At 36.3% G+C, this 7,451-nt stretch overlaps 1 protein-coding gene across 4 annotated transcripts in view; it reads right to left on the bottom strand.

Annotated features, from left to right (window-relative positions):
• LOC107746841 (drebrin-like protein A) overlaps positions 1-7,039 on the bottom strand; it is a 38,339-nt gene extending 31,300 nt beyond the window's left edge. For all 4 annotated transcript variants that reach the window (XM_016561170.1, XM_016561171.1, XM_016561172.1 and 1 more), the window contains exon 1: positions 6,735-7,039. In XM_016561170.1, the coding sequence (XP_016416656.1) occupies positions 6,735-6,820 (86 nt within the window). In that variant the 5' untranslated portion in view covers positions 6,821-7,039. The remainder of the gene's footprint in view (positions 1-6,734) is intronic.
• Between the last annotated feature and the right edge of the window lie 412 nt (positions 7,040-7,451).

Here is a 7,451-nt window from a genome sequence, read left to right as displayed (position 1 = left end):
TTTGTTAATAAAAATTCTATGTTTGAGATATACGGTAAAGTGAGTTTGACGTTGTATTTTGTTGTTGCATTCAAGCAATTGACGCCTAACTGCCGCTAATTCAAAAGTGAAAGTAAAACGCGCACGGCGCTTTTAAGCTATTTAAAAGGACGGAAAGCGAGGAAAAGAGGGAAAATTCAAACGAACTAAAAACGAACAATTGCTTTACGCCGAATTGCTGCTATTTGAAAGTGAAAGTAAAACGCGCACCGCTTTTACAAGCTATTTAAAAGTGAAGGAAAGTGAGGAAAAGAGGGAACACCCGGCCCACGCGGTGATACCGGTATTACCGGTGTTGTCACACGTCGATTAACCGGTGGGAAAATTTCCTCACCGTCACAACCCTACTTCTCAATCTGAAATCCATATATATTTGTCAGCTTCAGAGGTTGTAGGAGAATGACTATCAGGATTCTGAGTCACATTTTGAGCTGGCTTGTGTAAGGCAGCTAACAGAGACATACTGAATGTCTGAACATTGCTTTCTGGAATGCCATGGGAGTTAGAAACACAAAGTAATATGCCATATGCTTCAGTCCCAATCCATACTTGTGAACAAACATCCATTCAGACTATTGCCAAAGACGCTCATTCTGTATCTTTGCATTAGTGGAGTGCAATGTAAACAATAATTGGTCATTCAAGGTGGTAGTTTAAGGATTAAGAAACATATACTATCGGCATAAACTCTGATAACTGACATGAGGAACATCAACACATCCACCAACCTTCAACTTATTTGTCTGTATCATCAGCATATCTGGGAAACCCCATGGGTCTTTTGAAGCAATGTTTAAAGCAAATCAATGAAGCACTTACCTGGGACAAAGTCAAAGGGACTAAAATACCTCTTAATTTACTGCTTAATAACTTAATTACTAATCTGCCACTATAAAACATTCCTGTGGTAACCAAACCACCATAAAACTAAATAGCCCCACAAGGTGATGCTATAAAAGTACTTAGATAAACCATTCTCATTGATTTTTATTTAAGATGACTTTTTCAACAGTCTGAAATATCTCTGTATGGCTTATATTGTCATTTTTTAATTACAAACTATTTGGACAACCATGTGATGAAATGGACTTTGCTGAAACAGGAACAGAAAAACGCTGGTACATTAAACCTTTGTTGCCTGTGGATAAAACTATACAAGCATAATATCTTATTTCAATTGCCAGATTGGCCTAGTTGCATGAAACATAATATGTTGTGACATTAAACCAAATGGTGATCAAGTCACATCAAAGTATACAGATGGTATTAGATAAATACAGATAAAACTACACAGAGAGACTACTTATTTTATACCTAAGCTGTCAAACATAATTATTACTTTATTTATTCATTTTTTTATCAACTCATTTTATACATATAAGGCATTTCTGCAGAGAAACATCTACTTACTATCTTTCAACCACTTTAATGGCAATGTTCAGTCTCAAAATTCAATCTCTTTCTTTCACAGTACTATAAACATTTCAAGTGCACAGAGAACAGGAAAGTACTGAGAAAATAATAACACTGGCCAAGCAAGGAGTTAAGAAGTTCTCCAGAAAAATGGTAAATGTAAACACTCAAAATTATTAATGACCTCAGAATATTGCTATGCAGCTGTATCACTACACTTTTTCATTCAGATCTTGGTAAATATTCTTACATCCTGGATATTTTATTTCTGTTTATTCTTTTGTTATGTGTACCGAACCAAAAGTCCTGTACCAAGAGTTTTGGGTATGAATACATGTACTGCTATACCCCTACTGTGTATTATGGTAGTACTGCACTGAAAAAAATGCTGTATGATTTATTTTGAAGCAATTTAATTCGAAACATTTAAAACTAGTACATTTCACAAATAATTACAAAGAAACAGCTAAAATGATATTTTTAAGTAAAAAGACTGAAATAATACATAATCATATTTTTTATAATTTTTTTGTAAACAAAATTTTTTTTATTTACAACTTCGAAAAAGTTTTTTATGGTGTGTGTTGAAAACTGATGGGACATTCAAAAATGTGTTTAATGGGACAATTATGAAAACTGTATTAATGTCATAAGAAAAAATGATTGCATGTATTTCCTACTTCTCTTATTTATGTGTATGTGAATTATTTTTATACTACTTCATTAAAACTACCAGAGGTCAATTAAGGTTACATTCTACATTATTAGTACTGAATAGTCTTGTTGTGGTGATAACTCACCATGCTCAGCAGATGTTTTATTCCTGTAACATGAGAACATTGCAACTTGAGGCTTTTAAATCATGCATAAACTTGTGCTCCAACAGCATGGAGATGAAGACCTGAGCCACACTGAACCTGAGCTCTGTTCCTTCATTACATGCAGGTGAGTTCCTCAAAAAACATCACTTTATCACCATGGAAAGACATGTGTGTGCAGTAAGTTAACAGTTGCATCTTTACTCTGTGAAAAGGTTAAGGACAGTGGCTGAATCCTTCTTTGTCTAAAGGGGGCTGAAGCCACCTTCAAGATTCAAATGTCACAAATGTGGCTTCTCATCATAACCTCCTACAAAGCTCATTGGAATGAAATGCCACGCCTTCACAGTTTTCTATCAGTTCCAGTCCAGTCACATCCCTCAGGAGTTGTCTTTGCCTGCCTAAGACTTAGGATGACAAATTCAAACTGAGCGCAATAAATCCCTGCCAATATAACAACAATATGTTATGGCTTACAACCAAAACAATAAGTTATGAATTGTATACTTCTTACAAAACCAGATAATCACACTGTCTTGTATCTCATATCATTTCTTGTACTGCAGGGCACTTCTACAAATGAAAACAACAACAATAAAAACATGTTTCACAGTATCAAGCAGCAATTTTTACTGCATTAGTTTCAAAACAATGACCGAATATGACTCATGTGTGATTTTGGGAGCTCTACACTCCCATCCACAGCAAACACTGCAGCTGCTAAATGCTACGAGGAAATAAAGGACCAGTTGCTAAGATTTACTTCTCAAGAACTACTGAGTGGCATGTGAAAAGCCTGCCATGTTTAACTCAAGAAGCCTGATAAGTCAAGCATGAAGAATCTGTCATGGTTTGACACAGGGTTACTACCTCCATACCAGAGAACCGACATTTTCCAAGTGTATGACTTTCCTACTACTGTGGAACACAAAAATAATCAGAAGAAATTCAATGGTGTTCACACCACACTTTCTTTAGTTTGTCAAGAGATATACACTACTGTTCAAATGTTTGGGATCGGTGAGAATTTTTAACCAATTTTACTAATTTTATAAAAAATTCATTAAAAACAACAACATAGTGAAATATAAACATTAATTTGTGACCATGGACCACAAAACAAGTTATAAGGGTCAATTTTTTAAAATTGAGATGTATACGTCATCTAAAAGCTGAATAAATAAACTTTCCATTGATGTACGGTTGCTTCCTTCTGCTGACCAGCTTTTTGAAGATGCTGATTTCATTTTCCAGCAGGATTTGGCACCTGCCCACACTGCCAAAAGCATCAAAAGTTGGTTAAATGACCATGGTGTTGGTGTGCTTGACTGGCCAGCAAACTCACCAGACCTGAACCCCATAGAGAATCTATGGGGTATTGTCAAGAGGAAAATGAGAAACAAGAGACCAAAAAATGTAGATGAGCTGAAGGCCACTGTCAAAGAAACCTGTGCTTCCATACCACCTCAGCAGTGCCACAAACTGATTACCTCCATGCCACGCCGAATTGAGGCCGTAATTAAAGCAAAAGGAGCCCCTACCATGTATTGAGTACATGTACAGTAAATGAGCATACTTTCCAGAAGGCCAACAATTCACTAATTTTTTTTTTTTATTGGTCTTATGAAGTATTCTATTTTGTTGAGATAGTGAATTGGTGGGTTTTTGTTAAATGTGAGCCAAAATCATCACAATTAAAAGAACCAAAGACTTAAACTACTTCAGTCTGTGTGCATTGAATTTATTTAATACACGAGTTTCACAATTTGAGTTGAATTACTGAAATAAATGAACTTTTCCATGACATTCTAATTTATTGAGATGCACCTGTATATACGTATATTATACATATATATATTTTTTGTTTTGTTTTTTTTGTTTCTTGGTCATTTATGCAGTTATGCACCATAACAGAATGTAGTCAAGTAGAAGTACACAAGCATATACTGTGGATGCTTGAAAGTAACAGATATGATTATGAACAAAAAAATATATTTTATTGGCAAATAACTTTATTTTTCATTTCAATAAACAAAGTTTATAACCCCATATCATGTAAAAACTGCTGACAGCAGAAGCTGTTTCTCATTCTAGTGCGCTCAAAGTGCATCTGAGCAGCTCAATAAGTCATTGACGCCAATTGTTCAGAGCACAAAAGTACAGAGATAACAGATAACTGTTGTGGAGAAGTACAAGTTTACCCTTTTGCTAAAAATTCACAGGTCTTTTGTCACTTCTTACATTCAGCATCTGCTTATGGGCCATTTAAAGTGACTTGACATGTCAAAATGACATTGTGAAATATAAAGTCGACAAACCCTCACCATCACTGTTCCAGCTGTCAACAGACAGAACCATGCAGTACATGAATGGGCCTGATAGGCTTGTAAAGCCTAAAGCGTCAGCGACTGTTTCTGAGCACGTTTCCACGGTGATTAAGCATGTGGAAAAACAGAATGGGTGCTGCCTGGATCATTTAGGAAGCCACTGACGGGCGTTTGCAGGAATTAGCCTGAGCCTGCTGAAATACAGGAGAGACAATGACACTGCTGATATAACAAACGTGAGTTGCCAAGATCTGACACAGAGGAAAGACACTGCAGGACTTCTGAACTATCAGATCAGGGGTTGTTAAAGTTTGAACAAATGTATATCCAAGCTGATACATGCAGATTATATTGAAACGCCTATAATTACTGTCACCTTTGCAATGTGTTCAATGAGTACTTTAAAGCCAACAAAAGATGACATCATATAGTCGAGAAAGCGGCGAGTGGGAACAGGCTATTAACTTCTTCTCTAAATGAATAAGAGCAAATGTATTCAGCTTCAGAAAAAGGTGTCTCTAATCATGTGGGTGTCCACTTTAGTGCAAACCACACTGTAAACTACTACTCTCTGCATAAGCACGAAGCTGAGGCGGAATATAACTTCATGACATCATGGTAGAAAGTCACAAAAGAAAGAGGCTGGTTGGTCTCCTTACATTATTCAACCCAAAATGCACACACACAAAATGAGGAACCAGCAAAAAACTTTGAATAATTTTATAGGCCAATAAATGGTTCCATTTTCTAGAACACTGAGCCAGCTGATTTTTTTTATTTATTATGGGTCCAAAAATGAACTTCTGGGAACACTATTGTATTCATTAGGATTATTATTATTAGCCTATACTTTTTCTACCTTACAACTTAATATACAGAATAACCCACAAATGGTAGAAACATAAAATACAGGTGGAGCTATGGATCAAAATTTTTTATTTATACCCCATTTTATTTCTGCAAAGGAATTTTTACACCATATTGGATTTTTCAAAAACCTATTTTTGCAAACTAGTCCTTGTTTTTTTTTTGACTGTCTGTACCTGTAATTTGTCTGTACCATATTTTGCAAATGTGCAGTCTGGAGTGCAACATATTCTAATCATCAAAATATGTTAAACTTGGAAATCTCCATAAAGAATGTAGCGCATGGTCTGATTTACAAAAAAAATAAATAGTTATTTTAAAGAACTAATGCATAAGAAGAAGAATGCATGCAGAAGCTTACTCTGAGGAGACCTCAGAAATTTAGTTGGGCTCGGCCAGTTGGTGGCGCTATAAAATAATAAATTAAAATAACTAAGAAACAATCAATGGTGCGATTGTCATTAAACAGAGAGTCTACTTCAGTACTTAAGTCTGAGAACGCATGCAAAGTTCCATCCCGTTTGAACAAAAGATGACACAGTGAAAGACATGTAAATGCACTTAATTACATAGCCTACAACTGATGTAATTATTGTGCATGCGTTGGTCTGAACATATATAGGTCAAATTCAAGTTTTTAAAACCTACAGGTTACAGGGTCTAATAATTCGTGCTTGCACCTATATACAGTAGCCTATGGCAATTGAGCTCATTTGCATACAGGTAAACACTAAGGGAGAAATGGAAGGAGAAGTGTCATATCAAGCACTTCCACAGGAACATAACTTTCCGTTCAAATTCGTATTTTAAAAAAAAACACCTTCAGTGACCTAAATCTTCAGCAATGGGGGATAGGCTTGAGGGAAGTGGCCTTTGCTTCCCACAAAAAGTACTGTAAACAAGTACTTCCAGAGTTATAGGAGAGCAATACTCTGCATTTTTTGTTTGCATTGTTGAACATGTTTCAACTTTCTTAGCACAGTGCAAAACTTAAGTGCATTCAAATGTTTATTATTCAAAACGTAGGCTAAATAATAACGAAATCTGACGACATTAAAAAGCAACTGCGCAATATCATTTACAAAGCAGCATCAATGCACGCCTTCGGTTGTGTCTCAAAACCAAATCAGCTCCCTACCTAGACAACATTTCGATTTGTTGCCTATGTGATAATTAAAAATGTTTCTCGCGCCTGTGACGCCCAAAAATGCAGTCTAGACAGGCAGCTCGCTAAGACTGAGACACAACTAATAAGTAATGTTTACTGTACCAGTTGGTGGATGCTCTCGGGTTGAGAACGTCTTCTTTAGCGGTCAGCAGAGACAGGCTGTACGTGTCCAAGTTAATCGCTCTCATCCTGATGCTGGAGTGTTTCTATGTACTCCACAAACCAGTGCACTTCAACACACGTTTTGTGTCACTAGCAAACAATCAGTTCCCTTATCCAAAGTTGCATTCAGTGAGTTTTGCAGGCGATTTGTAACTTCTGAAGGTGAAGGGCTGTTGGAGTTGAAGGTGGAGGCGAACACTGCCGATGTGCTGCATCAGTCCTGCTGGAAAACTTCATGAAGAGGAATCTCCCCAAAAGCTCCACCTCCTGCTCTGCTCTGAGGGGAAAAAACACCACTGCTGTTGCACAATTTCAGTTGATCTCGGTTGCTGCTAACATGAATTACAGACCGTGGTATGTACGGTCACATTAAAACAATTTGGAGGTAACATAATTGAATCCAGTTTTTATATTCTAGACTTTTTAAACACAAGGACGCATTTGAAATGGGTTTGTGGGCATTCTTGTTGAATTGGGTCATGAGAGGTCCACATTTTAAGCTATCTTGGATTTTAGTGCATAGGGCCTACTATTTTTTTTTTTTTGAGGTTTTCAAACTTTTTGAGGCCATATTTACCGTTTATGTATACCCATTTATACTGTTTATATGTTTGCAAAATTAAATAACATTTGCAAAATCAAATAATTGACCTTTAT

This window comes from Sinocyclocheilus rhinocerous, unplaced genomic scaffold, assembly GCF_001515625.1.
Source record: "Sinocyclocheilus rhinocerous isolate Xijiao unplaced genomic scaffold, SAMN03320098_v1.1 scaffold468, whole genome shotgun sequence".
Classification (NCBI taxonomy): domain Eukaryota; kingdom Metazoa; phylum Chordata; class Actinopteri; order Cypriniformes; family Cyprinidae; genus Sinocyclocheilus; species Sinocyclocheilus rhinocerous.
This window is presented reverse-complemented; position numbering and strand designations above follow the sequence as displayed.